General features: G+C 35.0%; 2 protein-coding genes across 6 annotated transcripts; one reads left to right on the top strand and one right to left on the bottom strand.

The window, feature by feature from the left end:
• Nucleotides 607–1,379, top strand: LOC109949915. The gene is made up of 2 exons (XM_020566836.1): nucleotides 607–828; nucleotides 948–1,379. The coding sequence occupies exons 1-2, from the start codon at nucleotides 812–814 to the stop codon at nucleotides 1,315–1,317; spliced, it is 387 nt and encodes a 128-aa protein (XP_020422425.1). The 5' UTR covers nucleotides 607–811; the 3' UTR covers nucleotides 1,318–1,379.
• On the bottom strand, nucleotides 9,360–13,540 carry LOC18774942 (uracil phosphoribosyltransferase). 5 transcript variants are annotated; one of them, XR_002272319.1, is made up of 15 exons: nucleotides 13,321–13,540; nucleotides 13,125–13,217; nucleotides 12,865–12,943; nucleotides 12,634–12,692; nucleotides 12,459–12,536; nucleotides 12,236–12,317; nucleotides 11,905–11,953; nucleotides 11,486–11,547; nucleotides 11,223–11,290; nucleotides 10,920–10,975; nucleotides 10,798–10,845; nucleotides 10,628–10,692; nucleotides 9,807–10,132; nucleotides 9,473–9,722; nucleotides 9,360–9,393 (listed from the first exon to the last, which is right to left on the bottom strand). XR_002272319.1 is itself a non-coding variant. In XM_007207416.2 (12 exons), the coding sequence occupies exons 1-12, from the start codon at nucleotides 13,459–13,461 to the stop codon at nucleotides 10,641–10,643; spliced, it is 867 nt and encodes a 288-aa protein (XP_007207478.1). In that variant the 5' UTR covers nucleotides 13,462–13,540; the 3' UTR covers nucleotides 10,397–10,640. The 5 variants fall into 5 exon arrangements, 1 of the variants encoding a protein (XP_007207478.1); XR_002272322.1 differs by lacking the exon at nucleotides 9,807–10,132 and having other exon boundaries at nucleotides 9,473–9,513; nucleotides 9,610–9,722; XR_002272318.1 differs by lacking the exon at nucleotides 9,807–10,132.

The raw sequence follows: 16,293 nt of genomic DNA, 5'->3' as shown, positions 1-16,293 counted from the left end.
GAGGACAGGCAGTTTTAAAATAATTTCGCGCAAGGCGCAGGGCTGCTGCGCAGCTCAAAAGGGGATTTCGTTGGGGCATTTCGTCGAGCACATTGTGTGCATACAAGGGGGCTTCCAGCCTGGGTCCAAGGGGGCTTCCATGGACTCCGTTGCCAATTTTCCAGACTTCCAAGGGGTCGTCTGACCCCTCTTGTTGGAGCATCTTGTAAGCGTCGCGATGCACTTAGAGCACAATACCAAGAAGAGCTTGTGAGAGCTTTTGAAGATGATTGTCTTATAACGGGGCGGGGCTTAAATCAAGAAAGGACTCTCATACGTGCCGGCGATACACGATGGAACTCACATTATGGTACGTTGATTAGTATCATTTCTATGTTTCCATCTGTGGTGAATGTGCTTCAAATGATTGTTGATGATAATCCTAATGATAGTTCGGGTGAAGCCTATAAGTTATGGAGAGAAATACAATCTTTTGAGTTTGTGTTTCACTTATTTGTAATGAAAGCTATATTGGGAATAACAAACACTTTGTCTCTAGCATTGCAAAAGAAAGATCAAGACATTGTGAGTGCAATGAATTTAGTGAAAACATGCAAGAAAAACCTGCAGTTGATGAGGGATAATGAGTTTGAAGAATTGGTTGAGCAAGCATCCTCGTTTTGTTACAAACATGATATTATAGTTCCTACCATGGATGAGGAATATGTAATTCCAGGGAGATCACGGCGTAATGCTCCAATGAAGACAAATTATCATCGTTATCGTGTGGAGATCTTTATTCATGTAATTGATGGGCAACTTGCGGAGTTAAATGATCGCTTCAACGAGGTAAGTACTGAGTTACTTACTTGTTTGGCATGCTTGAGTCCAAAAAATAACTTTGTGGCTTTTGACAAACGAAAGCTAGTTCGTCTTGCTCAATTTTATCCTTATGATTTTTCGGATAGAGACTTATTGATGCTTGAAGATCAACTTGGTGTTTATGTTCATCATATGCGTTCGAGTAGTGATTTTTCTCAATTGGAAGGGATAAGTAGTCTTGCGGAAAAAATGGTGGAGAAAGGAATGCATGAAATATTTCCTTTTGTGTATTTGCTTCTTACGTTGGCTTTGGTTTTACCGGTTGCAACTGCATCAGTGGAGAGGGCATTTTCCGCTATGAATATTATTAAAAATCCACTTCGCAACAGAATGGGAGATCAATGGTTGAATGATAGCTTGATTGTTTACATTGAGAGAGATGTTTTTGCTTGTATTGATAACGAAATTATAATGCAACGTTTTCAGAATATGAAAACTCGTCGTGGACAATTGTAACTTGTATTATTGGTTTTGTTATGAATTATGAATGGAAGTACTATCTTTCTATCTTTTTAGCATTATTTTCTTTGTAGAAAAATTTCAGAACTTTTACACTAAGCCCCCTTGGCTACATAATCCTGGATCCGCCACTGGTTACTAGTCTACCTCAAACAGCGCATTTCTAATTTAGAGTTATAAGTGAACCGCTAAGTTGGATTGTTAGAAAGGAGTTGTGATTTTTTCCTGTACATAATATTCATTATTTCATGTCATTTTTTCATTAATTAAATCAAATAATCCTCCTCTAGAAGGGGACAAACGCTCTTCTCTTCATTATTCTACTTTGGTTTTTTTATTTTATTTTCTACCTAGACCTAGTATGAAGAAACAATATTTGACGCATGAGTTTATAGCACTAACAAAGTATATATAAAAAAAATGAATACATAACAAAAGGCGTAGTTTCGACCAAAATAAATAAAATAAAATGCGTAGTTTGAGTTGGATGCGTGAATCACATTTTTAAAGCTTATTAATATATATAAATATAAATTCAGTTTGAATAATTGTACGAATTAGACCTAATTCATTAAGTTTAAGTATGTAAATAGACAATATACGTATTAGACCTAATTGTACGAATTAGACCTAATTTATTAAGTTTAAGTACGAATTAGACCCAACTCCTCATGATAAAATGATAACAAGCTAAGGAATTAATTGATCCACGGGGTCATAAAACATATAGTGTGGCATGAAAACCAACATTAATATTCACTAACCATGCATGCATGGAGACTTATAAAGACAATTAATATGGCCACGCGTATGGCCACGATCAGAGGTGGAAAACAAATAATTTAAGCGGAGGAAGAGAAACAGGAAAGAGGAGACAAATCATAACACAAGTAATAGGGGTAGTAGTGGATCGGAAACTCGGAAGAATCAAGACGGATGGAGACTCTTGATATTTTAAAGATTATAGTAAGCACATTGGCGGTCGTGGTTGTGGTGTCGGCGGTGAGTGTATCGTGTACTTACTGCTGGAAACGCAAGAGTGTTCAAGACTCTGAAGACGCCTGAGATGGTCTTTCTATACATATATATAGTCAATTATACATTATACATACATATAATATAAGGGGCTTATGCTCTTGTAATAAGTTGATTAATTGACACTAATTGACACTGCATATTTATCTCTTCAGCTACACTTCTTCTTCTCAAGATTTGTTTCGATTCTCATTTTTTCCATTTTTGTGTATTTTTATTTTTGAATTGTCTGTTGTATGGGTAAATTTTTCTTCTAACTATCGCATTACAGTTCACTCATATTATAAGACGTTACTGAGTTTTTTTAGCTATGTATGCATATTCTCAAAAATCATGATTCGAATACATAACTCAAAGTCCACCAAATGTGCCTAGAGGGTTTTCACGTGACATCTAATGTAATAATTGTACACCTCAACATTAATATTATATTAATATTTACTAACCATGCATGCATGCATGCAGACTTATTAAGACATTAATTTGGCTACGCGTACGGCCACAATCAGAGCTGAAAAGCAACTATTAAGCAGAGGAGCAGGAGGAGCAGGAAGGAGGAGGACAAATCATAACACAAGTGGTAGGGCATAGTAATCGAAAACAGAAGAATCAAGAATGTCGGACATCTGGTTGCAAATGGTCACATCCGGGGCCGGCGTCTCGGTGCTCGTGGCCCTTATATATGTGTTTGCCAAGATGTTTGAGAATTGTTATCAATGAGGGGCTTTATACTCTTGTAATAAATTCATTAATATTTTAAAATAAAAATAAATTGAGTAATTGACACTACTGTGTATTTATCCTCAGCTACGTACACTTCTTCTTTCCAAGATTCACATTTTTTTTCCTTATTTTTTTTTGTATTGTTTTTTATACGGGTTATTTTGCGTCATATCATTGTGTTACAACGTACTCATGTTATAAGGTGTTTCTTAGTTTCTTTTGGATACGTATGCATATAAAAAAATCATGATTCTACCAGCATCATTTATAACCCTTTGGCTTTGAATTACATTCAAAATAGGTCTTGGGTTCGACTGGTATAGGATCGATGTCAAAATACCATAAAAAATCATGATTCCTACTATATATTTACCACGTGTATAACAGTACAGAGATAATCTCTAGATAAATACAAGAACTGTTCATAATTTTACAAATTTTCAACACCATGCGAGTTTTCATTCAGAATAAATCAATAAAATGTTACTTCCTTGGCTATACATATATACAGATTTGTTGCTTATCTATTTTGACCATTAATTGAAATACGTAGCAGTCAAAGACTCCGGAATAAGGAATAACAACAATTACGTAATCCTCTTTGCCATACCCAGCAGAAAGCCACATGGTATCTTCTACTCACTTAACAAGACTTACAATATTCCTCGTATAATATTACTTGTTAACGGAGTCTAGCACAATAAAAAAAGGCTTTAATTTACAAATTAGTGGTCTCAGGTTCGAACTCCACAACACCTTGATAATTGTGTGAAAATCTCATCCCCTTGTAGTTTATTATAGTCTCATGCTTTTCGCAACCGCGTTTGCCTCCTCTATTTGACTAGATCAATATTTGAGTCATATTTTATCAGCAATTTTTATTTTTAATTTTTAAAATTTTTTAAAGACGAGGTCATATATATGCTTACCAAGCATTTGTATTATGTTTGAAAACTCAAAACCTTGAACTTCCGCATGTCAAAGGGAAAAGTAAACTTGAATTTTTCTTTTTTTTGGACACCAAAGGCACTTTTAATATTTGTAATTGGTTATAAAAGGGATGCCATTGCCATGGGCATGTTACATATAACGTATACCAGTAGAAATGAAGATGGAGACGTGGACAATCATAGTCACAGTTATGTTTGTGGCCTTTGCTGTAATGATCGCTTTGAGTTTGTTTTTCGGAAGGCGTACAACGGTACAAGTGTCCCCCATGGTGGTACCGGCTGTGGTAGAGGTGGAGGCTTAGGCGGTGGAGCCCATATTAATAACGACGTTGAAGCCAATATTGGCATTGGAACAGACTTTGGCGGTGGGGCTGACTATGGCGGTGGAGCTGGTTTTGGTGACGGCGGCATAGGAGGTGGCGCTGGTTTTGGCGGTGAAGGAGATTTTGGTGGTGGTGGTGGTGGAGGGGGAGGAGGACATGTTGGCAGTGCATGTTAACTGCTTCGTTTATAGGTGACGGACGTCTATTACACTACCTCTACCATGTATGGGCATATGGTGTTACTAGTCTACCTCAAACAGCACATGACTAAACATACTTAACTGTTCATGATAAAATGATAACAAGCTAAGGAATTAATTGATTCACGGGATCATAAAACGTAGTGTGGCATGAAAACCAACATTAATATTCACTAACCATACATGCATAGAGACTTATAAAGACAATTAATATGGCCACGTGTATGGCCACGATCAGAGGTGGAATCCATATATTTAAGCGGAGGAGGACAAGCAGGAAGAAGGAGACAAATCATAACACAAGTAGTAGGGATAGTAGTGGATCGGAAACTCGGAAGAATCAAGATAGATGGAGACTCTTGATATTATAAGGAATGTAGTAAGCATATTGACGGTCGTGATTGTGGTGTCGGTGATGGATGTATTGTGTACTTACCCCTGGAAATGCAAGCGTGTTCAGGAAGGCCCTGGAGACGCCTGAGATGGTCTTTGTATACATATATAGCCACTTATATATATATTATACATACATATAATATAAGGGGCTTTATGCTCTTGTAATAAGTTGATTAATTGACACTGCATATTTATCTCTTCAGCTACACTTCTTCTTCCCAAGATTTGTTTCGATTCTCATTTTTTCCATTTTTGTGTTTTTTTTTTTCAGGTTGTCTATTGTATGGGTAAATTTATCTTTTAACTATCACTAGTCCACTCATATTATATGACGTTCCTGAGTTTTTTATAGCTATGTTTGCATATTCAAAAATCATGATTCGAATCCTACAATATATTTACTAGGTGTATAGTAAGTACGGAGATCATCTTGCACGTTGGAAATTATAGTCTCTAGAGATATATATACAAGAACTGTTTTATAATTTTACAAATTTTCAACACCATGCGAGTTTTCATTCTAAATAAATAAATAAAATGTTACTTTAACCTCTCATTGGTGATATATACAAGAAGAGCCATGCAATATGCATGTATATAGTCCCCTTCTATTAAGAGATTTCTCAAATAAATTTATTTGAGTGACACTATTTAGGGTTCTTTACTATTTTATTTTATTTTTTTAAAGATCCAAACAATCTATTTTTTAAGTCTACATTCATAAATTATCCTTACAAAAAATTAGATAAATTGGAAATCGTTTCGATCTCCAATTGTATCATACAAAATCAATGAACAAGGTGCTTCAAGAAAGTAATAAAATTTTAATATTTCAATTAAGTGATTAAATGATATCGAATTTAAGTAATTTTTTTTTATAAAAATGATCTTTTGAATGAAAAATAGACTGTTTGAATTATTTTTATCTTTTAATTGAAATATATGTAGCAGTCAAAGCTTCCCAAATAGGAATAATAGTTACGTAATCCCATTTGGCAGCAGAAAGCCACCTGGTATCTTCTACACTAACACTTATAATATTCCCGTAAATATGACAAATTAATATTACTTGTCAGTCAGTTGTCAAAGACTCCCTACAAAAATAAAATAAAATAAAATAAATCAGATAAACATGCTTTGCGTTGCGTAGTTGCCTTTGCATTTGACTAGCTAGAACTGGTCATATATGCATGCTTGACTTGCTAGAACTGGTCATATATGCATGCTTCCAAGCACATGTTAATTAGTTAAGCAGACGCCTAATTATGAATCACAACTATAAAAGGGAAGCTAAGGGACGCTTGTTTCATTGGAAATCCTAGTAGCGAAAGATGGAAGTCTGGAAAATCATACTGATAGTTTGGTTTGTTGTAGCCGCTGTATTTGTTGCTTTAGGTTTGTTTTTTAGAAGCCGCACTTGGGTTGGCTTTGGTGGTATGGAAACTGGTGGTCATCGTCATCATCACCGCGCAGGTGGGGACGTAGGAGGTGGAGCAGCGTTTGCGGGTGGAGCCGATTTCGGTGGTGGAGGAGGAGCCGATTTCGGTGGTGGAGGAGGAGCCGATTGCGGTGGTGGTGGAGGAGGAGCACATGGTGGGGCTTCTGCATGTTGAAGCGCAAAGCCATAACTTCTCTCCCCACACATGGTGCTATAGTTTTGTCCTTGTTTAGCTTTTGGCTCGTTTGTAAGGCTTGGATATTTGTTCTAGCATCTCTCCACTATATTGTTTATGAAAGGGTATTTGTTCTAGGTCTTTCTCTAGGATTGGTTAAAAAACTCCCCAAGTTAATTCTATTTTTTTAAATTTATTTATTTATTTGGAGATTCGAGTTCATTATTGTTTATGAAAGGGTATTTTCCTTTTTATTTTACTTTTAAATTCTACTATCCAAATCCAATCATAAAACCAAATCCAGTACAAGAAGATGGAAACGTGGAAAATCATAGGCTTAGTTTGGCTTGTTGCTGCATCTTGTGCTTGCCGTTTGCTCTGTGGACTTTGTCATGACTTGGCGCTCAGCGGCGGTGGAGGTGATAGTGGCAGAGGAGGAGTTGAAGGAGGTGGTATTGGCGGAGGAGGAGGAGCATGACAATGCGCGCCGAAAGCATGTCTCAGATCTTATGCAACAATGTATAACAACTTAGCTAGCTAGGTGTTATAATTAAGTTGATCCGTCTGTGCTTATTTATTGTATTTCTGTTCTTTTTACTTCCGGTTGTCGGCTTGGTTAAAAGCTCGAACTCTCCGGGAGCGCCCTAATTCTTTTTAGTATGACATCTTTTATATTGATTCAACAATTGTCGTCAATCAGGTTGGCTCTAATTGAAATTTTGAAGTCATTTGACTAATAACAGTCGTGGTTTAGTATATGACATAACGGTTTTTATATAATAACCGTCGTCGTAAATATCATCACACGACGCTTTTTATATTATAAACATCATGATTTAATATATCACACAGTGTTTATATAATAACCGTTATGATAAAAGAATCACACTACGGTTTTAATATAATAAACCTTGGTTTATTAGTAAAACGTGGATTTTTAAAATAACCGTCATCTTATGACAATTAAAATGTCAATTTTATGAAGAATGCGTCATGTTTTTTATTATCAAATGGCGGATTTATTAATAAATATCTAAAAGTCGTTTTTAGACGTCGGGTTTTTTTCTCTATGTAAAAATACCATTGTGTTTTATACCTTAAACCCAAATTTTTTATATACAGAACCTGCTATATCCAAAACCTGCATATTCTGAACATCACCAATCTGCTATTTCGTAACAAACCACAACATACAAATTTCACATTCATTATGAGCATTACCACAACATGCATATTCTGTACATTATCACAACACTAGTCCCTCACGCATGTGCAAATTGGTTTTATTTTTTATTTTATTTTTTAGAATTAAGAAAAAATAATATGAGTAGTTATGTTCCATAAAAGTAGGACCTATTATCTGATTTTGTTTTTATTTTTATTTCTTAATATAAAAAATGTGAATTTATCATATCATCCGTATTTAGTTAATAATTTCAATTCTTAATGTTTGAATTAACTAAGGGCATTTTCTAATATTTTGAATGTTTCACCTTTCTCTGCCTGTTACTTTTTATATATATATATAGATAGATACAAAATTTCACATCCATTCATACCAATCTACTATTATCCACATAACAATCTAAAACCTTAAACTGTAATTAGATAGATAGGCGATACGACATATATGATTGCTCACATATTCTGCCCATTCCTTTCGAACTTCATCAATTTGTTCTTGGGTATATGATGAGTTTTTATTCCTCTTATCCCACTGCAAAAGAGACCCAAATATTAATTATTCAAACAAGCTGGATAATATAAATGCATGTGAATTGATCTTTAGACTTTTACCTTTTGCGCAAACTATAATCTTGGATTCGTAGCTATGTCTCTCATAAAACGCATTACATAATAACCACACTCTACATTTGTTGGTTGCCTTGGAGTGCCCTGTATAACCTTTGACTTTGTAAAATTGGACAACAAATTGGACACACATGGAGCATCATATAAAACATTGGACAGAAAATTCTAGGCATGCCATGTTTGAGAAAATTCAAGGGGCAGAACATAGAAAATTCAAAAAATTACACCTCCAAAACTTTCTAATTGGGTACTTTACGCCCTTGTTTGCTATTTTGAGCATTGAATGCTTTGATCACACTATTTCAAGATAACAAGATGTTATTGCAATATATTTTAGTATACAAACGCACATTACAATGTAGTAAACCAACTTATGTGTTCACTATATTTTTGCAATCTTAATCATTGACACGTTGTGATAGTGAATCCATATAATACACGGTCTCTTTTCTCGGTTTCACAATTATCAAGACCCAATGATTTCTGTACAAAATAACATAAATGAGGTTAGGGGTTTGCTCATTGGAGAAGTTAATCATGTTTCGAACGACTGCCTAATTACAAAGAATTGTGGGACTCACCCGGTATTGTAAGGCACCAAGAAAATTTGGTTAGGATTTGCGTTTTTAAACTGATTTGCTAAGTAATGTGCTCTATGAGAGTATGGTCCCGAGTTAGCGCTTACTTAAGCAAGGTCGACTAGTTCAACCATCGTTACCATATTTCCATTTTTCAACAACTCATATAGGTACCTAAATACGAAATCCAATAAGTGTTTGCTGTGTAAAGAATCTGAATTGTAAAATGAACTAATTATATAATTTTGTTTGTTATTACCTCATGTATGTAGCTATAACAGTGGCTCCAATTTCTTGCATGGCACCAAGCTGCAAAATATCTTCATGCAAGATGAAGGTTTCACCAATAATCTTCATAGGTCGACATAGGACTTTTAGAAGAATGCGGCATTTCTGTCTGAGTAATCTGTTTGGATTCCCTCATCAAGGGACTTGCCGCGTTTCTGTTTTAAGCAATAGAGTTTAGATATATAAGATAGCTTGTATAACACATTCATAAATCGTGATCAGCTCCAGTATTACCTTCACATCTTCCTGGGGTTCAATTGGATCAACGTTATCATCTGCTATCGGCATTGGAGCACTTGGTGATTTTAGCCTGTTTGGATCAATATTTGGAAGTAGTTGACAAATTGGTTTGATCCAATAGTCTCACTCACCTGCTAGCAATAGGTTTGCTCTGAACTCATTCCTCGCATTCTCTTTTTTTAGTATCTCTCTTACACTTTCCTTTAAGTTGAATGAATTTCACAATAGATCTTCTTCCCTGCAACTTGATATATGAATAAGGAATGAATCCACGGGGTCATAAAGCTGTGTGGCGTGAAAATCAACTTGAATATTAATATTCACTAACCAGGCATGCATGCATCATGGAGAGTTACAAAGACAAAATGGCCACGCGTACGACCACAATCAGAAATATTATTTTCATTAATGGTTTTAATAAGTCTTGACCATAAAAGGGAAGTTCTGGGAGCTTATTTGGGCACATCCAGTTCCAGTAGATGGATAGTACATGTAAAGTAGAAAGATATGGAAACGTGGAAAATCACAGGCTTAGTTTGGCTTGTTGCCGCCCTGCATCTTGAGCCTGCCGTTTGCTCTGTGGAATTTGTGACTCGCTAGCCAGCGGAGGTGGTGAAGGAGGTGGTAATGGCGGAGGAGGAATATGACAGCGCACTGCAAGCAAGTCTATGATCTTATGCAACAATGTAAACAACTTAGCTAGGTAGCATAAGTTGATCTGTCTCTGCTTGTTTATTGTATTTCTGTTCTTTTTTACTTCCAGTTGTCGGCTTGGTTAAAAGCTAAAACTCTCCGGGAACGCCCTACTTCTTTTTATTTTATCTTTCATATTGATTCAACAATTGTCATCAAACAGCTCGGCTATGATTGAATTTGGAAGTCATTTGGCTAATAGAAATCAATTCCTAGCACACACTGTAATGGAATCTCCAAAGCCAGATTTAATTATGCTCAAGAAAAATCAGAACGGTTGATACAAAATCCATGGGGGACCCATTTTGGTTCCTATTTCTTCAATACCATATTTTGCAAAATGAATCAAGTTTACCTTCCTCTAATAAAACAATGATTCTCAGAAATCTTTCCTATTAATAGGCTCAATATTCCAAAATTGCAGGAGTAAGAACTAAAAATCAGATGCCAGCGTACTTGAGTAATGACTTCATGTACCGAAGCTGCGGTCTCCAGCATCACCCAGTCCAGGGATTATGAACCTGAAATCAGTGTGAGCATGAAACGATAAGTATTCAACTGGTTTGCAGCATTCATAGCATTAGCTATTGAGCAGTAGCCACATCTCATCAATGGGAGGTACTTACCCTTTTTCATTTACAATAGGATCAATGATGCCAGTGTATACATGAAGCCTGAGAAATTACAAAAACAGAGTTAATGCTGTGCTTCATTCCAAACCGTAATAATTGATTCATAATATCATTACCCTGGAAACTTCTCGCTCAGCTTTTGCAGGGCTGGAGGGGCAGCAACAGCAGATATCTGTGATATGGTAGATTATCTTGGTTAGGTATGGACCAACAAAATGAAATGATATTACTCTCTCTAATCAACCGCCTTCAGCACCATCTTATCTCACTGGACGTGAACTAACTTCATAACATTTCATCAACTGCTTCTACATAAAACTTCAATACACTAGTTTGCTAAAAGATCATTACACTAGTTTAGCAAAAGTGATCACAAAATTTAGGCACAAAGTTTCAAAGGAGACCTCTGAAATACTTACCACTTTAATTTGCTTGTTGTCAACCCCGTGGTCCTTTAATAGGTTCATAGCTGCCACTATAGTGCCACCTAAAATTGAATATAAAGAAATAAAATGAGAAAAACAAATAGAACTAGGACTAGCTTGTGCCTAGATAAGATTTACTGGTTACTGCAAACTGCAAGTTTGTACTCATCATGCAATCAAAAAACACAACATATGGATGAAGAAGTTCACTAATCTTAAATTTAAATAAAATCAGATACCAAATTTTTTATTCATACCTGTTGCTAGCATAGGATCAACCAAAAATACTCGTGACCCTTCAGGAAATTTGTCAGGTAACCTACAAGTATATCACAAGATTTGCAAGATAAGTAACCAAGTAAGAACATATTTTTTTTATAGGAGCTTCAGTAATAAAATTTCAGCCCTTAGATTAGATATGTACAATTGAAATTTCCAAAGGAGTTTTATGCATCTCAACCGTTCATATTCCATCAAAGAGTTTGAGATGCTATTATTTAGCTACTTAGTAAATGGCCACTAATTACACAGAGATCTGGGAACTAACTCCAAGAACACAAAAAGAAGAAGGTAAAAACAGAGTTTCATGGACACTTAAATAGAAGTGATGAGAAATTGTTCAAAGTGTTAAACAAGCCTTTAAGAATGATTCTGTCAGTTAGACAAGGATACTAACTTGTTCAGATATACTGTTGGTTGAAGTGTCTCCTCATTTCTGCCTATCCCTACATTTGTAGAACAAATATAACGAGATGAGCTAATAAAATGTTCAATTACAAAGAGAGCACGAAGGAACCTAATCCAAAATCAATTTGACAAAAGTTGTTAATTTAAGTAATGGAGATACGTCTCATGAAATTCAAAAAATATTCACTTCGACTTCATGACCAGAATTTCTTGTAGTCATTCATGGATATCAACTTAGTAACAAGGTTTCTATAGACACGCCAAATCTCTTTCTTTTCTATTTCAACTGCATGTGTGATCTATGCAAGAACCTTTCTTACCAAGATGGTACGTTCTTGTTGCTGGCAAGATTGACGACGCATGTTCCACCAAAGCTAGACCAGCTCTTAAAATTGGAACAACCTGCAAAACTAAAAGAATAAGACATCAATTGATACTCGCCTGCAAAACTCTACTGAATCATACACGTATATAGAATATCACTAGTTATCTATGTAAGGGATAACATTTTCTTAAAAGAAGAATTCAATACTGAGAACTAACCGAAATAGGTTCCCTTGGATCTACGAATTCAACTGATGCGACACCAAGCGGTGATTGGATTTCTCCTGTGACCGTAGGCTGACATAGGAAAAAAAAGAAAAGAAGCAAAACTGCCTTATATAACTGAAATAGAATGCAATCCTCATAATAAAGAGTGTAAAATACGACAACTAACCAGCCAATCTCTTGAAGCTTCATATATAAGAAGCCTCCCCAACTCAGCCATGGCATTTCCTACAACATATGAATTCCGGTGCAGCAAAGCAATAAAGATTTAACTATTTACAAGCTCCAAAAGTAAAACAGAACCATTGTTTAATAAAAAGAGTCACCAATCTAACCAATTATCAATCAACCTTACATATTACATAGAACCTAAAAAGGCAATGTCCTAATTGTTACTTACGAAAAATGGGACAAGGAGTTTGCTCATTTCTCAAAACTGAAACCCAATGCTTGATCAACGGGTGCGGCGGCACGAATACCTGGAAAAATCCAATCAGCCCCATCAATTCAGCACATCCTTTCAAAATAAAAAAAGCTAATTCTGACAGCATTATCTACTCTGAGCTCTTAAAATTCGGCCCAAAATCCAAAAAAATCCATGGAATTTAATAATCAGTAACCAAACAGAGCATAAGGGTAAAGAGTAAACAGTGAGCTCACAAGCATTCTGTCCTCGGAAACCGGTTTCTCCTCCGTGGCCATGTGAGCCCTCACAGTACCAAAGCTACGCCGCCGCGCACTGGAACACGAGACCTGCGAGGCACCAAAACGCCTGGTTTCAATGCTTTAAATACCGAGAAAACAAAAAGTTGGGGGATTTATTATTAAACTTCAATTCGCAGCGAAATGACGTTACCTTTTTGGGGTTGGAAGAGGAGGCGGGGTTGAGATTAAGTAGGAGAGGGTAGCTAGGGTTTGGGAGTCGACAAGTGGACGCGAAACGCTGCGTATCGGAAGAAGGGCACCGGAGAGTGAATTTTATACGGCACGTCGCCATGGATTGGATTTAGTTTGTTGGTTGAGGTGGTAGAGGCCTGAAGGACTCAACGACTAACTCGACGCTCCAAAATGACCAAAATTAGTTTAGGGGCAGATTGGGAACGAAAGAAAAGATGAAGAAACGCGTGCAGTTTGGACCGTGGGCCTTTGGGGGTGTTTTGTACGGTGGCCCAAATAAGGCCCGTGGGCTTTTGGGCAAGTGTTTGGACCCTGTAAAGGAAGAAACGACATGCGTTTTTCTCTGGGCTGCACGTGATGTGCAATGGAACATGCAAAGATTTCGACGTATTTGTCGTTTAGTAATAAGGAGTATGAGTTGGATCACTTTGGTTATAGTCAGTGTCGTTTTCCAAGTCCTAACTCCTCACTACTCTTTTCAGCCATGGTTTATCCTGCAAAATAAAAAATGTTAAATGTTTGACTTATTTGCCCAAGCACATCGATTCATTGAACTATTACGGAAAAACAACCAAACATCCAAAGATCCTACTTTGCAATGAGTCATACTTTCTCTACATTATATATATATATATATATATATATATTGGCGAAAGTTCTCTACATTATATTAATTTATAATAATTTCTATGAACTTAGATCCTATTTGAACTTAGATTAATTTAGATTGAAATTTATTATAAATAAAATTAAATGAGGAACGTTTGTCACTTGTGTAGGATAATCCGTACAAAATGAGACAGATCAATCATATTATGTCAATATTAATAATTTTGTTTGGGGAAAACGACTGAACTACAATGATTGTTTTATGATTCATTTTCAAATGATACGGGGACAAAAAATTATAACAAAATAAAATGTATCAAATTACATTTTTATTTTATATAATTTAACTCATTTTTTTACTCTGGTCCTTGCCACTTTAATTTTAACAAATTCAATTATGTATGTTGTTCAGTTTTTTTGTTTTTTTGCAGTCAAGTCCAAATCAAACTTTTCTTCACACAAATTCTCCAATTACTTTTTTGTGACAAAATAAAAATTCTCCAATCATGCCCTATCATATAGAATTTTTATTATATATAATAAAATATAATTAATTAAAAATAATAAAACAATATTATTCCCGCGATGTACAAATTTTTCTTCAGAAGATGGGTGGTTGAGGTTTCAAGCTTGAGAGGTCGCATCGATGTCGGATGATGGAGGGCTCGGCCTTACTGTTAAGTTGGGTTCCACGTCTTGTTTGCTACTTGACCATTCTACATTTGATGACAAAATAAGAATTAATGATTAAATTCTTGTAATCTAATAATCCAAAATCCATGCATTGAAGTGGGTTCCATGATATTAAACCAAAAAAATTAAAACAAAAACAAAAAATACCAAAGGCCCCCAAGGCAATCCAACTCTCGCTTTCCTTGCCTTCGGATATTCTTATCCAGATTGATTTTATACTCCTGTTAAAAAAAGACATCATCTTCAAGCTTAGGATAAGACGTTTCGAATTTAGAGTTTAGATTTAATATTTATGATAGAACTTGCTTAAATAAGATCATAAAATGATAAACTTTTAAGGTCACCAACACAAAAAACATGACTGTTCATCACTTAGCGGTTGGTTTTATTTCAAACAGTTTTTATAGTTTAGGCCATCTTAGAATGAGAGTGTATCAGAACAAAACAAAAAACCAATGTAGTCTTCATACCTCACCATCGTCATTCATCACTTAGAAGTTTTATATTAAGCATAATAAAAATATTCAAAACCATGAAGTTTCTCATGAATTTAGTCAAGCGATTTTGAATTAAGATAACAATGAAGTAGTCTTAAGTTCGAATCAACAATCAAGATGTATGTGAAAGAATAGTAATGATCAATTTAGATTTATTGCAATAAGACTTAATTGGTTCAAATAATTATATAGGTACAATGTACTTGAAATGGATTTAAAATGGTAAGAAAACCAAAAGGGAAATGGATTTAAAATGGTATGCAAAAACCAAAAAGGAAATGGGTTAAAATCGTATGAATTATGTTTGGCAACAAATGTAAATAAATATAAAGGGTGTTGATTTTTCCACTTCTCTTTTGTCAACCTTCTTTTTGTTTTTTTAATATTTTTTTTACTATAACATATAAAGGAGTGTAAATGGACAAAAGATGAGTGAGAACATATAATTTCCAAGAAAGAGAATATAGGTAGACAAAAAAGAAGTGAAAAAATCAGATCCGAATACAAATATCAGTAATATATTATCAATATTCCATATAAGCACTTTATCCATAAAAAAACTAGATACACGACAATTGTTTCCCGTCTCTTATTACCATATTTAATTGTTTTTCTGTTTAAGACTTTATATTTATTTACAAAAAATAATCATTTTGCATCAACAATGAGAATGAACTAAAGTATGATCTAGATGATATTATTTAAAACATATGACTTATACAAACCTTAATTCACGAAGAGGCCCACCCCATAAGATTTACATAGCCTTAACTCATGAAGAGGCCCGCTAGGAGGAGTAACTTTTCGATGTAACCTAACAGGTCCATGTGGCATTACCCACCCAGTACAAATCAAATCGAGCAATACGTGACGTACTCAATTGAAATATCCAACTTATATCATCATTAACTACGCGAGTTAATAAAGTATGCATTAACTAAACTATCTAATTTTATTGTTTTTTGAGTAATGCTACACTTGTCATATTTTTATCCTACATTTCTATACCATATGATGTGGCTTATTCATATCATACGCCACATCAATTAAATAAATGAAATATATTTTAATAAATAAAATTAGAGAAACATAAACTAATATTTTATATAATGTGATATGTACACAATATCTGT

The sequence above is a fragment of the Prunus persica genome, chromosome G6, assembly GCF_000346465.2.
Source record: "Prunus persica cultivar Lovell chromosome G6, Prunus_persica_NCBIv2, whole genome shotgun sequence".
NCBI classification, from domain to species: domain Eukaryota; kingdom Viridiplantae; phylum Streptophyta; class Magnoliopsida; order Rosales; family Rosaceae; genus Prunus; species Prunus persica.
This window is presented reverse-complemented; position numbering and strand designations above follow the sequence as displayed.

Excerpts from the sequence above, each read along its gene's own strand:
- LOC18774942 (XM_007207416.2), bottom strand. The coding sequence starts at position 13,461 with ATGGCGACGTGCCGTATAAAATTCACTCTCCGGTGCCCTTCTTCCGAT. Across the intron at positions 12,944-13,124 it reads TTTCCGAGGACAGAATGCTT|GTATTCGTGCCGCCGCACCC; the intron begins GTGAGCTCACTG and ends GGATTTTTCCAG. Across the intron at positions 10,976-11,222 it reads ACAACAAGCAAATTAAAGTG|ATATCTGCTGTTGCTGCCCC; the intron begins GTAAGTATTTCA and ends ACCATATCACAG.